At 49.3% G+C, this 26,606-nt stretch overlaps 1 protein-coding gene across 4 annotated transcripts in view; it reads left to right on the top strand.

Annotated features, from left to right (window-relative positions):
- Igsf3 (immunoglobulin superfamily member 3) overlaps positions 1–26,606 on the top strand; it is a 90,033-nt gene that overhangs the window by 38,589 nt on the left and 24,838 nt on the right. For 2 of the 4 annotated variants that reach the window (XM_076574724.1, XM_076574725.1), the window contains 4 exons: positions 13,292–13,669; positions 15,985–16,395; positions 19,607–19,996; positions 23,780–24,181. In XM_076574724.1, the coding sequence (XP_076430839.1) occupies positions 13,292–13,669; positions 15,985–16,395; positions 19,607–19,996; positions 23,780–24,181 (1,581 nt within the window). Of the gene's footprint in view, positions 1–13,291; positions 13,670–15,984; positions 16,396–19,606; positions 19,997–21,346; positions 21,407–23,779; positions 24,182–26,606 lie in introns of all 4 variants that reach the window. The other 2 variants (XM_076574722.1, XM_076574723.1) reach the window with 2 other exon arrangements.

The raw sequence follows: 26,606 nt of genomic DNA on the forward strand, positions 1-26,606 counted from the left end.
CTGGGATTAAAAGTGTGCTCCACCACCGCCTGCAAAGCACCTTTGACCTTTACAATAAGAATGAGTTCTATTGGCTGATAAACAGAGCTGAGAACAAGGCCTAAGGAGGAAGGATTTGTAATAATCGTGAGGATAGATTCTATTTATGGAGGATGCAGAGTGCATGGGGCCTCTTTCTTTCTGGTGGGTTCTACTCAGAGACAAAGCTGAGGATCAGGGCCTACACAATGCTCAGGATTGTGGGGGATTCAGGAAGGCTGGCTCCATAGAATAGTAAAAAGATCACCAGGTTAGACAACACCCACTCCAGCCTTCCCAGGGACTGGGCTTCAGCCATCTTCTTCCTCTCGAGAAAATAGATCTGTGTGTTCAACAAACCTGGTTCTGCCAATGCTTTCTCTAAACTAGGGGACAGACGCTTGGATGAGCAGGGGTCCATACAGAGCCTTCCTCCTGTGATCCTTTGGGCTGCTCAGAAATCCTGCCGTGCATCTTCTCGTACACACTGTCTGCTGTCTGTCCTCCATACTTCTCCCTTCCCCTCAGATACCTGGTGGTTATCGGTATCCCTGGTCTTTCCACCTGACTACTGAGAGGCCCACTTCCGCACTTCCAGGGGACCAGAGGGACCTTGTCGGGAAGGCACTGGCTAGCAGAGCCTGCCATGGAGCGAGAAGAGCACTGGAGATTTGCACAGGGGAGTGATTGAGAGGTAGAGGTCCTTCCTGGAGCAGGAACTGCTCGGCTCCTCTGACCGTCCCTACTGAGAGCCTACGCCGTCCTTGAGGGCCGTATACCCCGGTAGTTCTCACTCTACTGCCTGGGTACCAGGGGACAGAATGAAGACATTGTGTTGATGGATGTGGCAGACTGAGATCCCCCCAGTTTCCTGGAGCAGTGGCCACCTCTTCATAGCCAGGCCTTGTTCCTGAAGCCCTTGGAAAAGCCCCTCCCTGCCTGCTGCCTCGCTCTGCTGCCTGAGTGAGTGACATTTGACACTGCTCAGGGAAGTTGTGTGTCGTCCCCCCCACCCCCACCCCCAGCCTGTTTTCAGCAAGGGCTGGTCCCAGCAGCTTCTTCTAGTGTCCACGTTGGGCATCAAACGTCGTGGGCATGCAGGTGATACCCTGCATCTTTTGGGAGGACACACAGGAGGGACTCAATGCCGGAAGCTGAGGAGGAGTTGGTTCTTCTGGGCATCCTTGTTCGGGTTGGGTGGTGGGGTCAGGAAAGAGGCAGACACACGGCAGAGACTTTGCCAGAGACAGAGACTCTGGGGAGACTGGAGTCCAAAGCCTGAAATAGTGACAGCGGGAGTTGGGGATGCCCTGTGACAGGGAGCCTGGCGTGTGCTGGTTCTCTGTGGCAGTCCTTTACAGGAAGTCACACTAAGCTTGTGGTCTGTGACACAAGAGAGCGGTGCAACGAGGTTGCCCTTTGCAGCAAGCAGCCCAAATCCAGCCCATTGCCGTCATTTCTGAGACCAGAGAGAGCGGGCAGGGTAATTATGAGGCGCGCATTTACAGGCAAGTAATCTGATCCCATCTTTTAATTTCCCCTCCATCTAGAAAAGAGAAAGCATTTGGATACTTACATTCAGACAGAAACACTGTGATTTACTGCTGCGTTGACTCCAAGTGGGGTGGAGGGAAGTGTCTACCCTGTGGCTGTGGGCACTGGGTTGGCAACAGGCTACAGATTGTCCACTGATGCTGATCCTTCTGGAAGCTTCTTTCCTGCCGTTTTTTAGCATGGGTGTAAGGAGGAGAGAGGGATGAGAGAGGGAAGTGGAACTCTGGGCTGCTTCCTTTACCTCTTCAGGAGGGACAGAATTGAGAGTGCGGGGGGGGGGGGGGGGGGGGGGTCTTTGGGCTGTGTGATGCTGAACCCGTCACCGTCACCGGTGGAAAGAGCGAGGTCCTCTGGAAGGGAGCCTGAGCAGCAGAAAGGCGGTTCTGGCTTTGGGGATGGTCCTTTACTGGAACTCACACTAAGTGGTCACTGAGACAGAATCGGGGGAATTGCGTCAATTCAGATGAGAAAGGACAAGCACGTTATAAAGGGTTGTCATTAATAAGAAAAATATGTACACATGTACATGACCCAAATACTCATCATTATGAGATGACCCTGTGATGGAATATTATAGTCATATAAAGGAGCATACATCTTTATAAAGTATATTTAATTTTTTAAAGATTTCTTTTCCTGCATGTATGTATGTGCATCACATGCATGCCTGGTGCCTTCGGAGGCAGAAAAGGGTGCTGGATCCCTTGGGAGTGGAGTCATGGCCAGTTGTGAGCCACCTGATGTGGGTGCTGGGAATTGAACTGGGATCCTCTGCAAGAGCAGCCAGTGCTCTTAACCGCTGAGCCGTCTCTCCAGCCCCTAAAGTATAATATTTAGTGAAAATTCTGAGCAATACTGTGTGTTTCCAGTGGTTATATACACACGGCCCTGTATCAAAGGTCCAAGAGAGCTGTCCCTGAGGTAACATTTGTGACGATCTGAGAAGATGAAGAGGAGCAGGATCAGTATAATGATCAGAAGACTTTGTGACATTCTGATTTAAAAACCAAAAAAAAAAAAAAAAAGCGAAGCCAGTCTTCTGGCCTAAGAATACATCGACTCCAGTGTTCCCAGGGTGTGGGTTAGCAGTGATGCAGCTCCAGCGTTCGCTCGTGAGGGACTGCATGGAAGTAGACCCTGCCTAAGACACTAGCTGAGCGTCCGTGTGTGACGGGCCGGGTGCCGGTCACTCAGCAGTACAGGTGTCGGGGACATGGAATCATCTGAGGCAAAGTGAACTATTAGGTAGTTACACCTTCTTAGAAGTGGCATTAATATTTAACATTTATTAATCATCTTTAGGCCATTTCTATTTTAGGCACCGCGGGAGGAGATTCACATTTTTTTTTTTTTAAAGACTGAAAAGATGAATGGATGAGACTCGTGCCCTTGAGTCCCTCAGCAGGCCGGGTCCCCTGCTGAGTCCCTAGACTGTTCATTTCCCTGCCTCTAGCCTTGCCCTCTGCCCTGTCTTCCAGCGGCCCCGAGAGCGATGATTCAGAAACAGGCATCTGATCCATCTCCCTGTTTACCTTTGCGCCTTCCTCAGTTCTCCAGTCCCGGAGGAAGGTTGCCTTTGGTAATGTCTTTCCGAGCGCTCTCCCAGCTGAAACTGAAGGGCCCCGTGGTCGCAGGACAGACCCAGGCCAGCTTCCTGCTCAGCCCGGAATTGCAGCCATGCTTCCATGTGGCATGCCCTGCTCCACATCCTTCGAAACCGTCCAGCTGCCGCTGTGGCTGTGAAGCGGTTTTGGACCAGGCCGAGAGGGTGTCACCGGGCACCTCACTGATGACATCGTTCCCTGTTGGATTATAATAGTCAGCGTCATTTCTATCAGGAATATCAGCTTAGACGAACCCGCTTGACCTCCCCTTCCCTCGTAGTGCTGCCTTGGTATTCATCATCTGATAGGTTCTGGAGACACCGTGAGTGAAAGCGGAGCATGTGCACTGTTATCTTTGGGGCGTAACAAATCAGCCCAAGACGAAGCAGTTTAAAACGGTCACTGTGTTGAGCTTACAGGATCTGTGGATGGGGCCGAGCACAGTGGCCTTGGCTGAGGCCTCAGCTGGGAGGTGCCTACGGCTGGGAGATAGATTGCGGACTTTGATCGTATGTGTCACCCCGATCCCATTTCCCCCCCGTGTGTCCCACCTTGCCCACCTCTGTTCTCTTCCGAAGGGTCCTTTCTGATGACAGTGAGGACTCAGATCCTGGTCCACGCGCCCGTGGCTTCACACAGTGAGCCTCGGGTGTCTTCGCACCCCACGGGTCGTATCTGGACCTTGGTTAGCCTGTCTCTGCGTGGGCATGGCACGGACCTGGCCATAACCTTCATTTTTAATGTAGTGTTTCAGTGCAGGTCATTCAGCCCCACGCTGCTTCTCACCCTCCAGCCCTCAGGCTCTGTCTCTCTACCGCAACGGCACTAAGCGGGTTATCTCTCCTAACTTGCTGTGAGGGTTAAATCGGGTCACCTGTGAGGAGTAGGTAGAACAGTACCACACACTGTTCAGGGCTCAGTGAGTCCAGCTGACTTGTGTCTGCCTGTCCCCTGACCTGGAAGGCCGTCTGACAGAGGATGGGTTTAGCTTATCCCCACTTCCGGTCCTCCCTTGGCCAAAGGCTCGCAGTTGGGACTCCTCAGATGCTGTCACTGAAGTGTCGGTTGACACACCCTTTGGGTCCTTTGGAGATTGTCTTGACTCGCTTGGCTGGCCGGGTTTAGGTTCCCCTCGACATCTGGAGTTCTCTGGGTTCCCCGTCATTTCCTTCAGGGCTAACTAGGCGAGGAAGCAGATAGATGCTTTATCACTTATCTCCGATTCTCACCGAGCCACGGCGCCGGGAAAAGCCATTAGTCATGTTCTAATGTCATGGAGAAAGTTACTTACCCTTGAAGACCATTTCCTCCTCTGGTAAGTGTAGCTGTAATGAAATCGACCTCATTCAGTCGAGGATGAGTCCAGGTGAGGTGACGTGCACAAAGCTGAGGGCAGGGCCCTTCACTGGCCTCGTTCATCTTCGTCTTCAAATGCCATGTACTTGCTAATTTAAAAACTGGAGAAAAATGAGAAAGTGGGGGGCAGGGGGTGCTGCTGTTCTTGTAACAGGTGAGAGGCAGCCCTGCCCTCACTACTGAGCACCTCAATAAATACTATATTGCGAGTGCTTTGTTATTTTCTGGGGACAGGGTTTCCAACGTATTTCACTGTGTACATAATGCTGTTTTGCATCTTTAACCCAAAGTTAAACATTAATGTTCCTTTTAATACGCCTGTACTTAGAGCTTTTGTGAGACCCATTTTTAGATCGATATCTCATATTGGTAGAAGTGAGATGAAATTTTAAAATACTCATTTGTTGGCTTTCAAGTATTATTTGCTCTTCAGGGTTCCCCAGGAGACGGATAGATGGTGCATTACATCATTCCTTTACTTCATTTCTATGCATGCATGTATGTGTGTGTGTATGTATTCATTCGTGTATGTGTGTATATGTGTGTGTGCACCTGTCAACCTTGTCCCACAAGCACTGCCAGCCTTTATTATTTTTTATTTTGAATTTCATTTTATGTGTATGGGTGTTGTGCCTGCATGTCTGACTGTACACCCTGTGTATGCCTGGTGTCTGCGGAGGTCAGAAGAGACTGTTGGATTCCCCTGGAACTAGAGCTAAAAGATGGTTGTCAGCTATCACGTGGGTGCTGGGAATTGAACCCACATCCTCGGAGAAGAGCCAATGAGCTAGCTCTCCAACCCCATCAACCCTGGTGTTTGAGATCGAGTCTTTCACTGGCCTGTAGCTCCCCAGGTCGTTAGTCTAGACTGTCTGGACAGCAAGGCCCAGGGGCCTGCCCATCTCCACCTCCCCAAACTGGATTACAAGTGGGCATTGCCACACCCAGCCTTTTTTTTTTTTTTTTTTTGTTTTTTAATGTATGTTCTGGGCATCAAAACTGAGTCCTCATGCTTGTGCGTCAGGCACTTTGCTGACTGAGCGGCCACTCAAGCCCTGTTCTTGGTATTTCGGTAAATCGGTGGGCCTGAGTCCCCTGTAGAGTCCTGGGTGTCGAGTGAGCATTGAGGGGTGAGGCTTGAGCTCAGTCCCTCAAGCTCGGGCACCAAGCGCTTGGCTGACGGAGCCGTCACGCATTCACATAGCCCAGATGTTTGAATAAGTGCTCAGTCATACATCCTGAACATAAAAAGCTGGATCCTTCAATGAGAGATGTATTTCCTTGAATCCCAAGGCATGTTTCAAGAAACGAATGTGAAGTGTGTTGGCCACTCCCTGGTCATGAACTGCTGAGTCATGTCTCCCAGGGCCAGGCTCACTAGGTTGAACATGTACCCTTGGACAAACATGTCTTGACATTTTGGTTGTGAGTCTAGCCTTTAATGCCCGAACCATCTCTCCAGCTCCAGACAAGCAATGCCTTGAAAGCTGGTCAGGTGACTCACAGTGTGTGTTTCTGTGGCTGGAGACAGCCAACTTCACCTGGCCACAGACCATGGCTCTTTAGGGCTTGAATAATTCTTTGGAGGGTCTTTTAAAATGGGCTTTTCCCCTAGAATATATAAATAATGTATGAGGTGTCGTTTTATATTTAATCTTAGGCTTGGAAGGAGTCTTTGTTATGTATTGGCTCAGGATAACTTAGCCCTCACTAATAACAGCAACAGATGTTTACAGTTTCAGGGCAGCAGTGGTGGGGGTGGGGTGTCTCGGTGACTCAGGAATTCAGTAGTATTTCAGGTTTGGGGTCTCCCAGGAAGAGGCAGTCTTCTCTGGGCCAGCTGGCTGGCCTGTGAAGATTGGGTATGGCTGGAAGATCCACTCTTGGTGGCTGTCGGCTGCCAGCAGGTTAGTGTTGGCTGGTGGCACCGAGCCTCAGGTGGGCCCCCATCTGCTGCTTTGATGTCCCCACACAGAATATGTGACCTGAGAGTAGAGAGAGAGAGAGATCCACCCTCAGAAGTCAGGTGCATTGCTTCTGAGTTTCCTGTGTCCCCACAGGCCAGCCCTACTCAGCATATTGGGCAAGGTATGGAGCCCCTAGTGCAAGGGCTTTGGGCCTGTTTGGACACTGTCCTCCTGGCACAGTGTGTTCATGAACCTAGAAGGCATCCTAACCCACCACGGAGGTGGTCGTCGTCTTCTTCTTCTTCTTCTTCTTCTTCTTCTTCTTCTTCTTCTTCTTCTTCTTCTTCTTCTTCTTCTTCTTCTCCTCCTCCTCCTCCTCCTCCTCCTCCTCCTCCTCCTCCTCCTCTCCTCCTCTTCCTCCTCCTTCCTTCCTTCCTCCTCCTCCTCCTTCTCCTCCTCTTTTTTTTTTTTTTGAGGCAGAGTCTCATTGTAACTCTGACTGGCCTGGAACTAGCTAGGTAGGCCAGGCTGGCCTCGAACTCATGAATATTTGCCTGCTATTGCCTCTACCTCCTGAGAGTGTTGAGAATTAAAGGTGTGCACCACTGCTCCTGGCCATCACTGAGGGTTTCTGTGTAGAGTTTCATTACATGGGCATGCCTCTTTAAATCAGTGGCTGCTGGTGGTTGAACTTAGTCTCTAGCCCCCTCCTGTTCCTACAGATCTCAGATGGAGCTGAAATTTCCAACCTGCTACTCATGGCCACCTTTGGAAACTCTAGGGTTTGAGTTTCATTAGACACCTTGAGTCATCTCATTAGCAAAACTTCTGATATGGTTGGAAGAGGCTCGTTGGGTATCAGAAGCCCTCTGTCATTAATATTGCAAGGGCATTAGGAGCTCAGGACTTAGGGCTTCGACCAAGTGTACGAAGTGTATGCATATATATATATCACACACGCACACATATATGTATATATACACACACAGCAATATAGACATTTCATACAAATGTTTATTATACTAGTAACTAAAGATAATTTTTTTTTTTTTTGGTTTTTTGAGACAGGGTTTCTCTGCATAGCTTTGCGCCTTTCCTGGAGCTCACTTGGTAGCCCAGGCTGGCCTCGAACTCACAGAGATCTGCCTGGCTCTGCCTCCCGAGTGCTGAGATTAAAGGCGTGCGCCACCACCACCCGGCATATTTTATACTGCAGTCAGGTATCATTTTTATTTTGGGGTAAAGCTTTGGTTCATACTCTGCAGAGGAGTGCAATATAAAAGGGAATAAATAAAATCACTTGTCATTCTATGGCCAGTATTTATTTTCTAGTCCATTTTACATGGTTATATATGATATTCAGTCTTCCTTTTCTCATTGCAGACTTCTGCTATTTGCTTATTACAAAGAAATCTGAAGAGTACAAAATGCCTGAAGTTGTAGTTATTATTATTTATTTAAAATTATTATTTTTTTTTTTTAAAAAGGTCCTCTTGCGGAGGAACCTGCTGCTGTAGACTAAGAAAGGAGATGGCCAGATGGATGCCTTGGGCCGAGTTGGGTACCTGGTCTGTTTGAAGGCAGCAGAAACTTTCCAGGACATTGCGAGTGTGGAGTGTGGAAGGGGAATTAGTCTAGAGAGAAGAAAGTTCACTTTATTTCTGTACTAAGTACTTCTTGCTGGGTATGGTCATGCATGCCTGTAACCCCAGCATTTGAGAGGCTGAGACAGGAGGATTGCCAAAAGTTCAAAACTAGCCTTGCTAACTAATCAACAAGACCCATCTGAAAACAAACAAACTTCCTAAGAAGAGCCTATTTTCAGGTATGAAGAGCTGTTTGTTAGGGAATGACAGCGATGATTGATAAAGAGGTATGGCTTTAACATACAGGACGGTGTTTGTTTATTTGTCAGGATTGATTGTAATCTGCTGCTGGTCTGGATGAGTAGTTCTGACCCTGTTGCCCTGCTCATTCAGGCACTTAACACTGTTTACCCTTTGTGGGGGGTGGGGTGTAGGATCTGTGCTTGTGTAAGGTCTGTGAGCTGAATGCACGCTGGTTAAGCTCATTATCATGTATTGCATCAGATGGGGCTCAGCTGTTTTCTTTGGACAAGAAAAGACAGGAGAATGGCACTTTGCGGAATCTTCCAAACCCAGAGCTTACACTGTTGAGAGCTTTCAGTTGGGATGTGTCCATTCATCGGGCACCTGACTGGCTCGATTCAGAAAAGAGACATCTTAAGGCTGACAGTTCTTTGTGAGTGTATTCGTGCTCACGTGAGTGTGCACTCGAGGCTAGCATTCAACATCGGATGTCTTCCTTGATTGCTTTCAGCTTTATTTCCTCTGAGACAGGATCTCTTACTGAGCCTGGAGCTTGCCGATTCTGCTAGACTGACTGCACCTTCCCAGCACTGGAATCACAGGCCTGCGCTGCTGTATCAGCTTGTACATGGGGAATGGGAATCTGAACTCAGGTTCTTATGCTTGTATGGCCAATGAAGCCATCTCCCCAACCCCAAAGCAGACAGTTCTAAGTCTGATATACATCTTCAGGATTACATGGGGGCAATTAAAAATCCTGATGCCTAAGCTGCACTTCATGGGGCTGGTGAGATGGTAAGGACACGTGCCGTCAAGCCTGTGACCTGAGTTCCATCCCTGGGAACCACGTGGTGCTAGGAGAGAACTCACTCCCCCAGGCTGCAGCCCAGATGGATGACATCATCGGAGGCATCAAGGCACTGTTAGTTTTTGAAGCTTCCCCTTCCTCGGTGTCTCTGTGATTCCATGTGGGTCCAAAGATGAGAAGCAGTTCATCTAGGAAGGTGCTGGCCTTCCCTGAGCTGCCCCCAGCCTTCTTTGCAGTGGGCATGGCATGTTTGTAGCTGTTCAGTGACAGATCACTGACGTACAGAGCAGACTGAATGTCAAGGAGCCCTAATGTTGTGATTGGAGTCAACTTGTTTTCCTAGTGTTGTGCATTCCAGGAGTACTCAAGTGTTGAGTGAACTGTCACAGTGTATGTGAATGTGTGTATAAATTTCATAAAAGTTTCTCAAAACTCAAGTTAGGTGCCAAATTTTAACACTGGAAATTATTGTTAGTTGCCTTCGCTGTGGCTTTAAATTTAGTAATAGCTGCCATCAAGCAGAAAGCAACAGGTTCATGTGTCACTTTGCCTTGCTTAGGTATCCTCTTCTCATGTATGTGTGTATGCAGGGGGCTGGAGAGGTGGGAAGCGTTTCGGTTTGGGATGTGCATGTGCACACATAGACATACATGTACTTGTATGTGGAAGGGGGGAGTGTAGTTGGTTGTTTAATTACTCTTTACTCTTAGGGGGGGCTACCACCCCACTCCCAAATAAACACACATGGAGTCTTATTCTTTCTTATAAATGCCCAGCCTTAGCTTGGCTTGTTTCTTGCCAGCTTTTCTTAAATTATCCCATCTATCTTTTGCTTCTGGCGTTTACCTTTCTTTATTTCTGTTTATCTTTTCTTTCCTTCTTATTCGTTGTCTGATTGTGTGGCTGGGTGGCTGGCCCCTTCTTTTCTCTCTCTTTCATCCTCTCCTCCCAGATTTCCCCTCCTGTTTATTCTCTCTGCCTGCCAGCCCCACCTATCCTTTCTCCTGCCTCATTACTGGCCATTCAGCTTGTTATTAGACCAATCAGGTGTTTTAGACAGACAAAGTAACACAGCGTCACAGAATTAATCAAATGCAACACACCTTTGCATCATTAAGCAAATATTCCACAGCATAAACAAATGTAACACCTCTTAAGATAATGTTCCACAAGAGGGAAGTCAATGACGGGCATCTCCTTTCATCACCTTTTGACATCGTTCTTTGAGACGAGGTTTTGCAGTGACCCTGGAGCTCCCCTTGCTCTCTCTGCCCACGACCCAGAAGCTGGCTAACTCTGCTGGCCAGCCAGTGCTGGGGTTCCAGATGTGGGTTACGGTGCCTAGCCAGTGGGTGCTGGGGGCTAAATTCAGCTCCTTGTGTGGTAAGACACAATAACCAACTAAGCTCTCTCCTCAACCCCTCCCTGCCCTTTGTAAAACTATATATATAGTTTTATATATATAATATATATAATATATACACACATAGATATGTATGTATGTATGTATGTATGTATGTATGTATGTATGTATTTATATTTGTTCTCATTTTGCTGCTTCTGCTGAAACCAGGATAGCATTCTCTGTAAGACTTTGAAATAGATTCAAGTACCACAGGACTTTGTAGCATGAATCTTAAAAGTTCTTATTAATAAAATCAAACCTGAGGCCAGTTATTGGGGTGAACACTTGAAGATCAGAGAGACAGAACAAGCCACAGCTATCTCACCTCGCCGGATCCTCAGCTGGTCTTTTCTCCTCAGACTGGAGGCCTCTGAGTCCTCATCCGGAATGGGTCTCAGCTGAATTACTGCTCAAAAGCCTGAATGCTTAACCAGGCCAAATGCTTCTAGTTTCTGGTCCTCACGCCTTATATGCCTTTCTGCTTTCTACCATACCATCACTCCCTAGGAAAGACTATGTAAAGACATACACACAGGAAGTAGCTCTCTTTTGGAGGTAGGAGCACTGCAGGAGGAAGGGTGAGATTTTAGCTCTGAGCTCTGACCTCTGGTTTTCTCTTTTACATTGGTTCTGTGTTTCTTATTTAATAAGACGGTTGGTTACATCTACAGGACTTCATTCTGCACAGCTGGCCTTTGGGGGGTCTGTTGTCATGCAGATTAGGCTGGCTTGCTTTTGAGGTCCTCCTGGGCTGGACTGAGCTGTGTCCCACTGAGATTAGCATTGTCCCACTTCCCTAGGAGCCAGTCTGCCTGAGCTAAGTTTCTGTTGGGTAAAAGGAAAGGATTCATGGGAGTGGGCTGTAGCTTTGGGTAAGTGTGCGCAGCCAAGATGTGGTCATTCACAGGAGGCTACCAAAATGACCCTGAGCAGTTATTGACCAAGATCTGTCTCTAGATCCAGGTCCATTGTGTGCTTTTTATTGAGTATTAATTGTGTCTTAGGCTCCAAGTCGGAGGCTTTATAGACATCCAGTCTTTTTCGTCTTGCACAGGGGGAAACTGAGGCCTATAGGCCTCAAGGGACTTACACAGGGTCTCAGCTGCTAAGTGACATCACCAGCATTGCAATGTTGTCCTCTCTGAAGTCTTTCTGTAAGATGAGACCAAGGCCTGCAAACGAAATGCGTCTGTGTCTGGTCTGAGCTGTGCTGACTCCTGAGGCCAGGCCTCAGATGCTCTTTCTGCCACACATTGCTGTCCCTGGCATCTGCCACACCCAGCTGCTGCCCAGGGAGCACGTAGAGAGGTGTCTCTCCATGTTTGAGTGGCTCAGGAATGGTCAGATATAGCAATTCATTTTCCTTCTCCTCTTCCTCCTCCTCCTCTTCTTCTTTTTTAATTTTTTAAAACAGAGTTTCTCTACACATGGCCTGGCTGTCCTGGAACTTGTTCTGTTTCTGGTCTCAGGCTGGCCTCGAACTCACAGAGATCCGCCTGCCTCTGCTTCCCAAGTGCTGGGATTAAAGGTGTGCGCCACCACCGCCCAGCCAGCAATCAATTTTTTTTTTTATTGCTGTAACAAAATCCTAAAGTGGAGTGTTTTATTTTGAAAACACTTTTTTTTTTAAAGCCATGGTTTTAGAGATCAAAGGCCAGAGACGGTTGGTTGACCCTGTGTGTTCTGTTTCTGGTGAGGGCCCTCTTGACCGGGCCACAACATGGTGGATGTTATCCTGGCATGTGCAAGAGTGAGGACCCATTTTAGAGTGAGGCAGGAAGCCGGAGATGGAGGGTTTGCTATTAGCATTGATCCCTCCAGTGGCCCCATGACCTCTTGACCTCTTGCCCTTGTCCTAGGCCCCATCTCTTAAAGGTTCCGCCCCTCTCACTTCTCTTCACCAAAGGCTTGGCTTCCAGCCGAGGACCCCTTGTGGGGCACACTTAGACCCTGTTGAAGGCACAGCAGATGGCCGGGGGTGAGAAACTTGAGTCTCCATAGCTAGGTTTTGCCCCTGCAAGAGGCAACGTGAAGGGCAAAGAGAGGGCAGGCAGAGGCGGAAGTGATCTTGGGCAGCTGTGTTGGAACCGGGAAGCAGGGTCTTGACGGGCCAGTCAGAGCCTGGAGCCCAAGGGCGGCTGACCTTGTTTCAGGTCTTCCTATGCACTGTCCTGCTCTGCTTCATCTGCTGGTGGGAATCTGCTCGGCTTCACTTTCCTGCCCACTCCTTATCACCCGGCAGCCATTGCGGGATCTGCTTGCCACCGTTTGTACAGGGAAAAGGAGATGCTCCTTGGGATGAGATGGAAATAAAGTGTGAGGCACAGCCCACCCCCTTCAAATAAAAAAACTCAATGACTTTCTTGGGCCAGCCCTGCTAATCATGGGAGAAACATTTAATTTCAACCAGATTACAAAGCGGTTGCTTTTATTTGTTTTTGGCTGGGTTTGTGCCAAGGATTCAACTTTTCCTGTTCATTTTATTAAAAAACTTTATAAACAGCATTAATAAATAGATATAAAACTGCCGTATAAATGACAGAGAGACCAAATGAAATTCACAAGGGTCACTGTTGAATAAGTAACAGAGCCACGTCCTTGTGCGATCAAATTCTCATATATGCAAATGAGATACAGAGCTTTACTACAGTGTTTTAATTAATATTTATAAATCACAGGGTGCCTCGGAAAGGGCCAGTAACCTATTTATATTGCCATCATGTCACACAAATAACAAATCCTCCGGGGACTGCTCGCTGTTTCGCATTTGGTCAGAAAAGTAAGCACGCTGTTGTGTCTGTCTCCCTCAGGTGTGGCGTCAGCGCAGCGACAGGTCACCGTCCAGGAAGGGCCCTTGTACCGCACAGAGGGCTCCCACATCACCATCTGGTGCAACGTGAGTGGCTACCAGGGTCCCTCGGAGCAGAACTTCCAGTGGTCCATCTACCTGCCCTCCGCCCCGCAGCGCGAAGTACAGATTGTTAGCACGGTGGACTCCTCCTTCCCTTACGCCATCTACACCCAGCGAGTCCGAGGTGGGAAGATCTACGTGGAGAGAATCCAGGGGAACTCGGCCTTGCTGCACATCACAGATCTGCAAGCCCGGGATGCTGGGGAGTATGAGTGTCACACCCCCAACACGGATGAGCGCTACTTTGGAAGTTACAGTGCCAAGATGGACCTCGTGGGTAAGGAAGGAGGCGCTGCTCTCGAGGGGCCAGTGTCCGGCCTGAGTCCCCTCTGTTGCCATGTACCTTTACTGCATACCATATGACTGAAAAACAGATTCTTCCCCAAATGTCTTAGAATACATTAGGGAGCATGAGCGAACACGGTTTCTGGGTACACTCGTGAACACTATTTTAAGGCTGACACTTGGGAGAGTTCTCTTGAACGTTAAGAACCTCAGTGGTTAACCTTTTGCTGGTGAAAGGCAATAGGAGTATTTATATACAATAGTGTATATAAAGGCAAGATCTGGGTGTGGTACCTCATGCCTGTAATCCCAGCATCCAGGAGGCCGAGGCAAGGGACTGCCCTGTGGCAAGGACATTTGTGGGCGACAATTTGGAGGCAGGGCTTGGAAGGTAAGGTGGATGAGATCAGCCGGAAGAGAGGCAAAGCCCCTATAAGAGCAAGGCAGAGCTCCCCCCTGCAGAGGCCAGGATGAAGTGGCCAGAGATCCGGCAGGAGGGGCGTCACAGGAGTGCAGCAATGTGTGTGTGTGTCCGGAGAGTTTCTGCTCACTAACCCAGTGAGTTCCAGACGCTCAGAGGGGAGAGGGAACGAAAAGGGAACGGGAGCGTTTGGAGGGATAGTAAGTGATTTTAGTGAACGACCTCAGCGGATGCTCAGACATCAGTACTGGTTCCTGTGGGAAGTGAGTGGATCCCACAGACAGAGTAGCTTGTGACTGAAGCTGCCTACGAGCAGTTGTGTTCCTTAATCTCCCTTCCTGTCGATAGGAGTTTAATTAATAGAAAATCCAGAGAAGAAATAGAAGGTCAGAGCGTCTTCAGCAGGCCTGCCCTTTGGGCAGACAGGCACTGGAACATCGCTGCTTAAAGCATCTACTGCTGTCCAGAGGGTCTTTCTTTAGTGTGAAGTAATCGGCACCACACAGGTGTCCCTGCTTGGGGGTGAAATTCCCTGGACACCATCCCCCAGAAATGATGAGCAAAAAGGACAGGTTTTGAGGTACAGGGAGTGAGTAGGGCTCTGGGTGCCCAGACCTCCTTGGCTGCATGCTAAGAAGCTATGGAGGGCCTCTCTCTCCGGATGTTCTCTCCAGATGTTCTCTGCATGCTGGAGAAGATGCCAGCTGGAAGGGTGGGGAGCATTTCGTGTGGACATCTCTGGCTACCCATTGCCAGTGAGAAAGGACCAAGAACAGGCTGTTCCTGTTTGTGCCCACGTCCTGAGCTCTACCTCTCATTCCCCCAGTTAGGCAGGACGTGTTGGTAGGTCTTTGTCGATAAGGACACTGCTTTGGCTTAGTTTTCATTGCTATAATGAACCTGTATCCTAGTAAGTGGACTTTCCGCCTCAGTCTTGGGACGGGCTCTGGGAGGAAGACGTACCCTTGTTGTGACTGGGGCGCCGTTACCAGGCAGCAGAGGCAGCGGTGTGGGGGTGGCGTTTAATTCTCAGAAAGATAAAAGTCGGAAGAAAACTCCAGTGATGGGACCCAGCAGTGTCTTCGTTTACCTGAGTCCTCTGTGTCCTGTGGCTTCCTTCTGCTGTGGGCCACTTTGATGAATCCTGTGAAGGAACAGGGGAGCAGGCCAGGCCTACTGGTGTCCATTCGTAATCCAGCCGCTTGGAAGGCTGGAAGACCACAAGTTCAAGCCCACCTTGGACAACGTAGTGAGACTTTGTCTCCAAATCCAAGAGCTGGGTCTAGGGTTGTAGCTCAGTAGTAGCGTCTTGCCTGTTACTTATGAAGTCCTAGGTTCTGTCCCCAGGACAGTAGGGGTGAGGATGGTTTTCTCTAGTTCCACTCCCCAGTGTCCTCTGTAAGTGTCCTTCTAAGGACAGTGTACTGATGAGGTGGGATGGAGAGCGGGTCGAGAAGGGAAAAGGGAAGGACTGTATAGGAATGTAAAGCCAGAAGGTCCAGGGCCTGACGTTAAGGTATCTCAGAGCAATACCAAAATGAACAGCAAATCTTATTAGACCTCAGCGATTGTTCTTATATGGTATCCTCAGGGAGTTCTTTGTTGTATACATTTTCAAAATAAAATCCGTCTTTGCTCTGAGTGTCGTTAAAATACCAAGCAGGTGTCAGTGCCAAAAATATTATCTTAGCTATCATAACAGAAAAGTGTATTTAGGTTTCTATGCCTTTCAGGGTTGTCTGTGGCCTTGAATCGATTGTCAGAGCTGCCTTTGTTGAGGCTGTAACAGTGGTTTCTGTGTGGTGTAGGGCCCTAGCCTCCCGGAAGGCGAGTCTCAGATTCTGTAGCCCCGTAACCTTCCTCCGTGGGAACATTTTCTGTTACAGTGATCCCAGATTCCCTGCAGACCACAGCTGTCCCCCAGACTCTGCACAAAGTGGAACAGGACCCCCTGGAGCTCAGCTGTGAAGTGTCCACTGAGAGCGACCAGCACAGCCACCTCTCCGTATCCTGGCTTCGGCGGAAGGGTGGCGAGAAGCCTGTGGAGGTCATAGCCCTGAGCCGCGACTTCATCCTGCACTCCAGCAGCGAATACGCCCAGAGGCAGAGCCTGGGGGAGGTGCGGCTGGACAAGCTGGGGAGGACCACCTTCCGCCTCACCCTCTTCCACCTGCAGCCTTCCGACCAGGGCGAGTTCTACTGCGAGGCTGCCGAGTGGATCCAGGATCCAGATGGCTCTTGGTATGCCATGACCCGGAAGCGCTCCGAGGGTGCTATCGTCAACGTCCAGCCCACCGGTCAGTCTCTCTCTGCTTCTTGTCCTTTACCTGGTAGGGATTCAGACACTAGGAGGGTGTGGGGACACCTTGTTTGGTGACCGTAACAGCAAGTAGGGGTTGGGGTGAGGTTAGAGATGGCTGTAATGTAGGCTGGAGAAACCAACTTCCAGTGAGTCACAGACAGCTGCCCATACTGGGCCCCTGCTCATCATCATGTTTTCTTTACAATATGGTGTCGTACATCATTTTGAATAAGAGATTTATTTTTTAAAAATGAGAGATTTTGGACTGAAGAGATGGCTCAGCCGTTAAGAGCACTGACTGCTCTTCCAGAGGTCCTGAGTTCAATTCCCAGCAACCACATGGTGGCTCACAACCATCTGTAATGAGATCTGGTGCCCTCTTCTGGCCTGCAGACATACATGCAGGCAGAACACTGTATACATAATAAATAATTAAAAAAAGAAAAAGAAAAAGAAAAAGAAAAGAAACTGCAAATAAAAATGAGAGATTTTGAAGAAAAATGTGGCCAGAGAGATGGCTGGTGAGTGACCAAGAGCACTTGTCGCTCTTGTGGTGGACCCAGGTTCAATTCCTTGCTCCCACATGGCGGTTCACAGCTATTGCTAACTTCAGTTCCAGGGGGTCCTTTGCCCCCTTTGATCTCCAAGCACACATGGGATATACATATATACATGCAGCAAGACACTCACATAAAATAAAAAAATTTTAAAAATGAGAGATTTCACAGAAAATCTTTGTATCCTATACCCCTGGGCTCCCATTCCTGTTAGGCGTGGATGCCACCCAGTTTGATGATGTTTCAGTTACTGAGGCAGTGATGGCGGCCTGGCAAGCCACAGTCCTCCACAGTGTCTCCTGGCATCTCCTGAGACCCAGGTTCTCCTCCCGGTTCTTGCACCTGCAGGGCTCCAGTGTAGAACTGACGGCAGTTCTTGGCTGCCTTGGCTGAGCTGGGCCAGGTTCCTACGTGGGCCCGGCTTTGGTTGGAGGGTGCTCATCAAGCTGTCACTGAGGTGGCCCTGCTGAGGGCTGTTGGTCCTGAGGAGGAGAGGAAGTGTCTGTGCTGCAGGTGGTCGCACCCTTGTCAGACCCTGCCTCTTGTCCTTCTTGTCCTGGAGGTCGCTTACCTTGGTCCTTGCATGGGTACTGTGACATTTGAGAGCAATGCTTCCGACTCACCTAATACTAAACTTTCTGACTCATCCCTGGAGTCCCTACTCGGAGACTGCTGGGAGCGGGACTGGGAAGCTACGTTTCTGATGTACTTCCCTGGTCATTCTTACCTGCCTACATTTTGTCTAGCACAGCTCTGGAGGGAACAGGGCTGAGAGGATCCTCTGGACACCTGATGGGTGTGAAAGCAAAAGAAGGTTGGATTCTTGGTGAGAAGGGCACACTTGATCAACACTTAGGACCAGGGCTCTTAGCGGTTTCTGGATCTTCTAATATTAAGTTTACCCAAGAGGCTTTAGTTCCTGTTTATCGTTTTCCTTCCTGGTTGGTGTTAAGATCAGTGTCAAAAAAGTCTGGGCCTAATTTCGAGTCTTAATACTTTTAAATTAGGTTGCATCAGCTAATCTTCTTTATTTTAATCTTACCAATTTAGAATTAGGACATTTTTGAATTTGCCCTGCAAATATATCCAGCCTAAGCCAGCAAAGGAAAATTTTAATGGAAAAAAGAAGTGTTGATAACTTCACTGTGTGTTCCTGTTCAGGCTCAGGAGTTGCAACTCCGGCTTCCAGTCTTTAAAGGCTTCATGTCTATTTTAATAGACGTTAGTATTTACAGCACTGAAGGTGTGGTGTGAGGCGTCTGGGGATGCCAAGGTGAACAGCATTGCTCTGCGCACTTAGGGTGCCGAGTGCTGTGTGAATAGTGAAGGCTGTGTGAGCGCCACGTTTTCCCGGAGAAGACGGCTAGTGTAGCAAACCTGGGAATTCCAGTTCCTCTGGTGACTTGAGCTGCGTCAAGGTTGAGCAGACAGCAGCAGGAAATGCGGGAGGCATAGGTCATTTGGTAGCTGGGTGGCAGAAGAAGGTCAAGTGACCAGATGTTGAGGTCTAGATTGAGCGGTAGGGGAGGAAGAGAGAGAGAGGTGGAGCATGGGCTTGACCCTGTGGACCAGGAGTTGTCAAGCCGTTCTTCTTGGAACTTCAGCGGGTGCTTGGGGGATACCAGAGAGGTGCACCTGGGTGAGTACACTTCCTCACATGGAAGTGTGGGAACCAGCGGGTAAAGCACAAGAACCTGTGTGCTCCTCTCTTGCTTCAGCCAGACGTCTGCCCTATTGAGCAGGAAAAGATTTTACATGATGTAAAAGAGGTCTCCTCCCCTTACACCACTGCAGGAACAGGGCTCTCACAGGCTTGAAGAGTGTGAGGGATGAGTTGGGGATGGCTTAACTCGTCTTCCTGTCCCCTCGCTTGTGTGCCATGAGTGCCTCCTGACACAAGGTGACGCCTCTTGAGTCAACTGTTTGCTGTTTCTTGGAGACTGTGATGCTGTTTGCAGTGATGCTCGTGCCTAGATAGATACCAGCTCTTGGAAGAGTTTCTGCCTTGATCCTTCACCACTTTCAGAGGCGCCTGGCTGTTAGTGGATTTCTTTCCTGCTCTGTCTGCTTAAAGTCATGACCTGGCAGGTTGTAGGCTAGTGCTAAGACAGTCTGTGTGATGAAGCCAGTTTGTCTTGCCCTTATCTAATTTTCAGTGTTCTTATAGTGGTAAGGAGAGGAATCTCAATAAATCCATCTGAGTGTTGATTAGAATTGGGGTCAGCACCTAGACTACGCAAATTTTGTCTCATAGACCTCTGTGAGGTGAGTCTCACAGTAACCGCTGAACAAACAAACATACTTGTAGTCATGTTGCTCTAGCAGAGCTCTGGCCTTTGCCATCTGCCATCTAAGTGAGACTAGGCTTGTCTGCAGGCCCTGGTTTAATCTGGAGCAGCATGCCCCTTGACAGAGCCCTATTGGTCTAGATGGGAATGGCAAACTCCTTAGACCGCCTGGGTTTGGCTGGGACTCTGCTATTTAAGGGTTTATATGGCTGGAGTTGGGTTTTTCTCTCCAAGATGAACACTGAGTCTTCTCTGTGGTTATTGTCATGAAGAAGGTCAGGGGAATAGGGATTTCCTGAAGCAGTTTGGTGGGTTGCAGCCCCATTTGCCCAGATTGCATCCAGTTTGTTTGTGTTCCCAGACAAAGAGTTCACCGTGCGTCTGGAGACAGATAAGAGGCTACACACAGTGGGTGAGCCGGTGGAGTTCAGATGTATCCTAGAGGCTCAGAACATTCCCGACCGGTACTTTGCCGTCTCCTGGGCCTTCAACAGCTCACTCATCGCCACCATGGGGCCTAATGCTGTGCCCGTCCTCAACAGTGAATTTGCCCACCGTGAAGCCAAGGGACAGCTTAAAGTGTCCAAAGAGGGTGACGGTGTCTTTGTGCTGAAGATATACCACCTCCGCCAGGAAGACAGTGGCAAATACAACTGCCGGGTGACAGAGCGAGAGAAGACTGTCACTGGCGAGTTCATTGACAAGGAAAGCAAGCGTCCCAAGAACATCCCCATCGTCGTCCTTCCCCTCAGTAAGTAGAAGCGCGCCACTTACTAGTTCCTGGTGCAGTGGGAGAGAGACTAGCTATAGGAGAAGGGGCAGACTTTGGGATAAAGATGACCAGAGAGAGGGCCTCTCCACCTCCTCCAGCCCCATGTCTACAAAGCGACAGGGGCATGTCTGGGCTGGAGATGGTACCTGCAGCCTTGAGCTCAAGTAGCTCGGTGTACAACACCAGCCTTGCCAGCTCAGCTTGGAGGAAGACCAGGAAGTCATTTGCTCCTCTAGGGGAATTAAATCCCAAAAGAAGTGGGCAGAGGCCTGCCTTGAAATCTCACTTAAGGAGAGCTCATCTCTTAGGGGAGGATTTGGATATCATCAGCTGCATTATTAAGAAGGATTTGCTGTCTGGGTTTTTCCAGGTATCAAGGCAGGTATTTCCCTAATTGTCTCTTTTGTACTGAAATTGCATTGTTAAAAGTCAGTGGGTGATAGAGTACTTGCTAGCATGTACCAAGTGTTAGGTTCCTCTTAATGTGCATATAAAGTGCTCAGTGGATGGGGTCTCTGTCTTCCTGGAGTATGCTTCAAGAGCTTGGCCCTCTCAAGGCTGTTCCAGGGACTCGGCCTCCATGCACACTGACAGTGTCAGGATGGGTGGTACTCTTCTGGGAACTCGAGAGATGAACAGTGTGTGTGCATGCCATGTTTAAATGTCCATAGTGCCAAGACGTCCTTATTAATCTCTTTTCTCTCACAGTTCTGTTCTTAGCAAAAAGTTAATCAAAACTTACACAGCTCTGATTTTAAACAAGATGGTCTAGTTTAAGAACTAACCTTTAACCTTTTCTTAGTTCCCAGGACTGTTCCTCCTCTTCGCCTTGTAACGATTTCCTTTACATTTTTATTTACACGATTATGTATTTGAAATGTTTCTCTGTTAAGTGTGAAGTCCAAAATAGAGGAGGCCTGTCACCCTTTCTTTTTTTGTCAACGGGATTGTTTTCTGTCCTGCTCGTTGTACTTTGCGCACACACACACACACACACACACACACACACACACACACACACACACGTACGTAACCTTGAACTCTCGTGCTTTCCTCGCGATGCATGATGCTTTGCATAGATTTAGGTGCTTGCTAAACACACGTACAGTTGAAACTTCCAGATTGAATGCCCACACTCTTTGTCCTGTCTTCCTGTGCCTGCCCTAACCACAGACTCTAAACTTTTAAACTAATCTCTCATTGTTTCGTAAGGACGGCATGAAGGGCAGCCACACTGTTGGCTTCCTCTATCTTTTGTACTAAAAGATTTCCCCCAGCCCTTCCAAGAACTTGTTTGATGATCTGTGGCCTGCTATATTGCTTTTCCAGCAGATAACTGGGTAGTTAAAGTCCCCCAGCAGCACCAGATCCTGCCCCAAGGCCACTTGGGTAAGTCTACTGAAGAATAACAATCAATCGGTAATGGTGATAATGCCCTGGATTTTAATGGCACCTTTCCTCCTAAGAACCCAAAGTGCTTCTGCATAAATGATCTCCCTGCTCTCAATCCGCCAGTCCCTGTAGAAGCTAGTGTTACATCCATCTTGTGGATGGAGACGTCAGCGCGCACACAGGGAAGTGGCTGATCCGGTTGTTCAGTTGGTGGTTGACTTGCAATTGCAATAGGAACATTTGCTCTAACTCCAAACCCGCTGCTCTGCGCTCCGCCTGTGCTCCGCCAGCAGCCTCCTGACTGGAGATTTCATTTGTGAACACACACTCAGATTTTCATTAGTTCCGTCTTGGTTTTCATTCAGCCTGGAGGATTTTTAACTTGTTGGCTACCTTTTTAAAGCCCGGGAACCTGTATAAATAGTTACAATGGGCAGTGCAGCACCAGATCTGTGTTTACCCATGCCCCAGCTATCAGAAGGCTTTTCTTCTATCTAGGTTTTCCAGGCTTTCTCCAAATAGCCACCCAGCATGTCCTTAGAGTCCACTGGGGTGACAGTAGAGCATACGACTGATGTCCTACAGGTCCTTCTTCTGTACAAGACAGACGGAAGGGTTTTTTGTTTTTTTTTTCTTCCTTGACGCTGAAGTTGCCTTTTGCATACCTCACCTTGAGTTGAAAACAGGGAGGAAGAATATTGATGATGACAAATTTAAAGCCCGGGGCTGGAACTCAGCAGTAGAATGCCTGCAGAGCGTCCATGAAACCTTAGGTTCAGCCCTCAGCTCTGCCCCTCCTCCCCATTTCATTCTCTCCGTCATGACCCTGAGTCAGCACCAGGAACATCCCAACTCTGCACATGATAAGTTGAGGCTTGGTAAGAACACCAAGATCCCACACTGAGGCACATGGTAAGTTGAGGCTTGGTAAGAACACCAAGATCCCACAGCGAGGCAGTGCAGCCAAGCTCTGAAGCACTGCCACTGTGGACGATGGCTCTACAGAGCCTTGCCCTGGACAGGCTGTCCTCCTGAAGACTGCTGTCCCACCGTGTCCAGACCTCCTTCCTGTGAAACAAGCCCAGCATACTCTCTGACAAAAGCATCTAGTGCTGAGGCCTGCGGCTCTTCTTTTCTGTTTCTGCCTGTGGGGGAAATGAAGGGGAGAAGAATAAGTGGATCCAAATGCTGCAGTGATCGGGTGTGCTTCTTGATCTGGGATTTGACTTAATTGATCGTCAGTGGTGCCTAGAAAATTGAGTCCAAATTGATTATGACACTGTGTTTTGTGTTGTTTAATTCTTATGAGCTCATTGAGCTCAATACAGGTAATTATACAGAATAATGTATGCATAATTAAGAAAGTGTTAGCCATGCTCTTTATGAAAGCAGAAATATCCCGGAGTATAGTAAAATCAATCATGATTGTGGGTACCACCTTTAAAAAACGTACTGTGTGTGCCGCACAATCTGTATGCATTGTCCTCTTTGCTTTTTCATCTTTTGTAAGTTAAAAATGGTATCTTACAGAGGCAGCAGCTGAGACTTAGAGAGTTTAAATCATCCCCTTGGCTGAGAGCAGCCATCCACAGGAGGGACAGAGGCTAGACCAAGCTAGGCAGGGAGTGGAGTTCTTATCTCCACCGCTGCTTGGCAGACTGTCAGGGTAGAGAGCAGAGGTGCCCCACGGCTGAGTGAGTGAGTGAAGAGGAGAGCGGAAGATGGTGAGCCACGGGCTGTGGCTCCTTCTTCTGTGGGAATGAAAGCATGAAACTTTGCTCTCCACACACGCTGGGAGACTAGACCATCTGTGCCCCATTTTCCACACACACGCACATGCCATCTTCCAAACACTTCCTGACATTTTTTTTCTACTTCCTCATACTTCCCTGAAGGATTCACTAAGAATGTTTGTAGCTTTTGTTTGACTGCTGTAGCTCCAAGTGGTGGGAGATTGAGGGGCCGTAGGATTCGGAAGTTACTCCTCACGACGAAACTCCAAGCCAACAGCCCTGAACTGCATCTGAACAGGTCACCCATAAATAATTTTATGCTATCAACGTCCTGTCACTGTATTCTATTTCTCAGGTTCTGGTTTACTCTTAGGCCTCAGGACCTCATTGTCCCAATCCACTACACCAAGCATAGAGCATTCTAGGCCACCAGATCTAGGCAGCAGTGCCCAGTTTGAACAGCCAGATCTTACAACATGTAAGTTGTGTCTCAAAACAAATCAGAGTGTTTCGAATCCTTGGAGTGTCACTGTCAGAATCGTGGGATTCGGTGTGCACCCTTCTTCCCGCGTCGTCTCTGAGGAGGGCGCCATGGAGACTGTAAACCCCCCAGTGTGGAACTCTCTCTTGTCCCCAGAAAGCAGCATCTCCGTGGAGGTGGCCAGCAACGCCAGCGTCATCCTCGAGGGCGAGGATCTGCACTTCTCCTGTAGTGTCCGCACAGTGGGCAGATTGCAGGGCCGCTTCTCCGTCATCTGGCAGCTCGTGGATCGGCAGAACCGCCGCAGCAACGTCATGTGGCTGGACCGGGATGGCACCGTGCAGCCAGGCTCATCCTACTGGGAGCGCAGCAGCTTTGGGGGCGTCCAGATGGAGCAGGTGCAGCCCAACTCCTTCAGCCTGGGCATCTTCAACAGCAGGAAGGAGGACGAGGGCCAGTACGAGTGCCACGTGACGGAGTGGGTACGGGCCGTGGATGGGGAGTGGCAGATCGTGGGAGAGCGCCGCGCCAGTACCCTCATCTCCATCACAGCTCTTGGTGAGTGAGCAGTGGGACCGTGGCAGATGCGTTTGTGTCCGGCTCCTTCCCTCTTTGTCAGCATTCTGGTTGCAGGGCCTGGGGAGATGCCTCAGTGGTTAAAGTGCGTTCTGTAAGCATGCAGATCTGGAATCCAGGTTCACAGAACCCTGGGAAAATGTGGAGTGGGCTTTGGCATCATGCCTGTAATTCCTGCCTCAGAAGCAGACCTGGGCGCCTTAAAGCAAGCTAACCATTGAGACCACCCATACCAGTGAGCTCTGGGTTTGATTGAGAGACCCTGCCTCTATGAATAAGGTGGAATAACAATTGAGGGTGCCTGACATCAATCTCAGGCCTGTGCGTGCATACATACACACATGCAACCACACACAAACATGCATATGCTCATATATGCATCGCGTCACACACTCGGCAAAAAGGAAAGCCAGTTCTGATTGGAGATAATGGTGTCTTCTAGAGGGGTTTTGTTGAAAGGACTCTAGGGGAGCATGCTCAGGGTTGAGGAAACTTAACAGTTGATGGTGGGTGGGGCATCTGGGGTTAGTGACCCCCTTGGGCTGTTACCACCCCTGGGGCTGGGTGGTGTCAAGATTCTAGCCAGATTAGTGCTACCAACTAGCAGGACATGGCTGTGGTAAAACTGGCCTGAAAGGGAAGAGTGACTGGGTGGAGAGATAAGTGTCTCCTGTCCACGGGGGGTCTTGCCCAGCTGCTCACAGTCCAGCCCCCCAAAAGTGGCTGAACAAGATGGAAAGCCCTTTGCCAGCGATACAACCTCGCCCCGTGTCTGCCCGAGTCTCAGCACCCAGCTCAGTTGTCCCATCTAGGCCTGTGTTTTTATCTCTTCCTCTGTAAAGCCCCACTTAAGAAGAAAACATTTCCGCATTTGCACCGAGTGAAAAGATACCTTGAGATCTGCAGAAACCAAGCAATATTAGATTTGCTTCTCACGGGGTATCCAAAGCGGCTTCTGTCGGTGTTATCTGCCAGATGCAATCGGTCTATCACGTTTTAAAAGACCAGCCTGCTACTTTGCTGGGAAGATAACTTATTTTGTCAGGCCTTCTGTTTATCAGGAGGCTTTGTCTGTCCCCATTCTCGAGGACTGTGTCACCACCACCTTCCCTGAGGTAAGGCTGGTGGTGCTGTCGAGCACCCAGTAAAGATGGCCGCGCAGGGTAGAGCTGACTATGACCAAGTCCTTGTTCTCCCTGCTGAGATTAGCCACACCTTTGCTTTATTCTTAAATGTCTGTTTTCAATCGTCTGGTGATAAAACGTCTTCTATTTGATGTTTAACGCCCCCCCCCCCCCATGCCAGGGCTTCCCTCCAGCTGCCTCACAAAGCGGGAGGCCACATGCCACAGTTCTAGGAATCCTGGAGCTTTTCAGGGTAACAAGGTGTCTTCCCCAAGCAAGACATGCAGTAAAAAAGAAAGAAAGGGAGGGAGGGAGGGAGGGAGGGAGGGAGGGAGGGAGGGAGGGAGGGAGGGAGGGAGGAAGGAAGGAAGGAAGGAAGGAAGGAAGGAAGGAAGGAAGGAAGGAAGGAAGAAAGAAGAAAGACGCAAACAGGGAAACAGTAAGATGCTCCAGACCCCTGGCGTTCCCTGGTGCCTGTTTGGTTAGGCCGGCTTGCTGTCTAGGACTTGGAACGGACACAGCATCATGGAAAGCCCAGATGCAGCCTCTGTGTCCTCCCCCACCTCACTGCGATTGCATCTGCTCTCTGAAAGCTTCCTCCCAAAGATGGGCTTGCCTTCTGCAGTCCCCAGGCAGCTCGGATTTCTGTTTCTAGAAACTTCCTCCAGTGATGATCGCAGTTCCTGCTGCCTATGCTTGGCACTGCTGTGAAGCCAGACAGGGGAACTTGGGAGATGGTTCTGGGATCTGCTACATGTAATTTTTCCTCACCGAGGCGGTTAGGGGTGGGTATCCAGGGAAGGGTGATGCCGGGTTCTTTGCTCCCACAGCCAGGCCATGCTGAGTAGCACTCCCCTGGAATCCCGAGGCGGCCTCTGCTCACTTGACCCTCTCTCTAGACTCCCTCTGGAACTAGGACCCCACGGGTGTCCTGCCAGCCATGGTCTTACCTAAAGTACACAGTGACACATAAACATTTCTGTATGGATCTCCCTCAGCAGTGACAGGTGTGGGCATGAACTAATAGGCTGCCCATAGACCATTGTGACTGGAGGGACGGCTCAGCCCTGTGCACTCTGGTCTGTGTCCACGGTGTAGCCTGTGTTGGGCCTGGGCACCATGGCTCCATATGGGAAGCCAGGAACACCCAGCGCAAGGCCTGTTCCCTGGCATCCCTGGTCTGTACCCCTCTTGTGGCATTGTGTGCTACACACCACTGCCTAAGCTGCCGTCACAGCCACACAGGATCAGTCTCGGTGTCTTTATTTTTTTAAATGGAAGAT

This window comes from Peromyscus maniculatus, chromosome 6 (assembly GCF_049852395.1).
Source record: "Peromyscus maniculatus bairdii isolate BWxNUB_F1_BW_parent chromosome 6, HU_Pman_BW_mat_3.1, whole genome shotgun sequence".
NCBI classification, from domain to species: domain Eukaryota; kingdom Metazoa; phylum Chordata; class Mammalia; order Rodentia; family Cricetidae; genus Peromyscus; species Peromyscus maniculatus.